General features: G+C 36.2%; 1 protein-coding gene across 1 annotated transcript in view; it reads right to left on the reverse strand.

Annotated features, from left to right (window-relative positions):
* Positions 1-1,501, reverse strand: part of LOC104748145 (rRNA biogenesis protein RRP5-like) — a 12,077-nt gene that overhangs the window by 4,698 nt on the left and 5,878 nt on the right. Inside the window, exons 11-13 of the mRNA XM_019236642.1 lie at positions 537-1,188; positions 217-277; positions 3-137 (exon numbers count right to left, since the gene is read on the reverse strand). Of these exons, the coding sequence (XP_019092187.1) occupies positions 3-137; positions 217-277; positions 537-1,188 (848 nt within the window). The remainder of the gene's footprint in view (positions 1-2; positions 138-216; positions 278-536; positions 1,189-1,501) is intronic.

Consider the following 1,501-nt stretch of genomic DNA (forward strand, 5'->3'; position numbering starts at 1 on the left):
ACAAGTTTTCCTACTGGGAATTCCTTTTCGGGATCCTTAACAAAAGTATCACATAGATTGGAAAGTAGAACTTTTGCCTCGACTGTCCTTGAAAGTATAATAAAACAACCTTTCGACATTGTATTTTTGACATAACCCTGTGAAAGTTCGAAGTTAACATAAGTTCTACCATGAAAATAATAGATTGCAAAGTCATGGTTATTAAGCCAAAAATACCTGGACGCCCATATCAGGAGAAAGATCTTCACTCCTCTCGAAACGCTTGCAAACATTGTCACTGCAAATCATAAGGTTAATACGTAAATTAGAAACACTTTGGATAAAAAATTTACAAGCATGCAAATTTCAAGTTCAACTAAAGTCAATACAGAGAGGAAATCCCATTAATATTATCCAAAACTGAAAACTAACGAAACAGCCATGAATTGAAAGGCTGATGATGAGCTTTTATCAGCACTTTATTTAAACTCAAACAGATATAACCCATAATAAAAGCAACAGAGACAGTAATGCGTGTTATAGGCAAAAAAACTTACTTATTACTACAATCTTCTGAGAGATGGTCAGAACTCATGCCATCTAGTGATTTCCGTAATGAGAGTTCAATTTGCCAAGTCCCTTTACTAGAACTGCTGATTTCTAAGACCTTGCATTTCACAAACTGGCCTTCACGGAAACCATCTAATGGATTGGGGACCCATGAATCATTGATTTCAGTAAAATGAACTCTCCCAAATACATAAGGACCTATTTGCACACGAATTCCACCAACACCAGGAAGTATCTTAGAAATTCTTCCACCCAGAATGTCTCCTTCATGAATAAAAAGAGTACCATCATCACCAGGAATGCTACTGTCTAGATTATCCATTTTGCTGCCTACACCATTGGCGATGCTTTTGTGGATATCAGGTAGTGGACGCTGAACCAACCGTAACGTTTTTTTCTCTTTATTGTACGTCAAAACATAACCTGAAACAGCTTTACCAACCGGAAAACGCCTTTCAAACTCCTCAAGTTCATGAGCTTCGGATGCAGTGTCCAAAATGAACAAGCGTGCCGTCACGTTGCGAGATATTGCTAACCAAACCCATTCCTTATCCACTTTGTAGACATATCCACTGACACATTGTCCAGCAGAAAACTCAAGTTGTTCACTCTCTTGTATATCTTTCAACTCACTGGAATCTGCTTAAATTGCAACAACAAAAAAGAAAGACGCGTTATTGCCTTGTGCGAGCAAAAACTTCGTATGTAATTTTTTTTCACACAAGCATACTTGTGACACAAATGCATTATAAACATTGGTAATTGAATTTTTTTTCGCAAACATAATGGCTAGCAAGGGCATCTTAAATCAGATAAATTAAGTAGAACACATTTATTTACACTATCCAAATATTGCAATCTTTGCTAGAATAGACTAACTAAAGAATATATATTTTAAACCCTAACGGCATGTGATTGTTCTGCAATATATATTCTAATGTGAGTCAATGGT

Source organism: Camelina sativa, chromosome 15 (assembly GCF_000633955.1).
Source record: "Camelina sativa cultivar DH55 chromosome 15, Cs, whole genome shotgun sequence".
Lineage (NCBI taxonomy): Eukaryota > Viridiplantae > Streptophyta > Magnoliopsida > Brassicales > Brassicaceae > Camelina > Camelina sativa.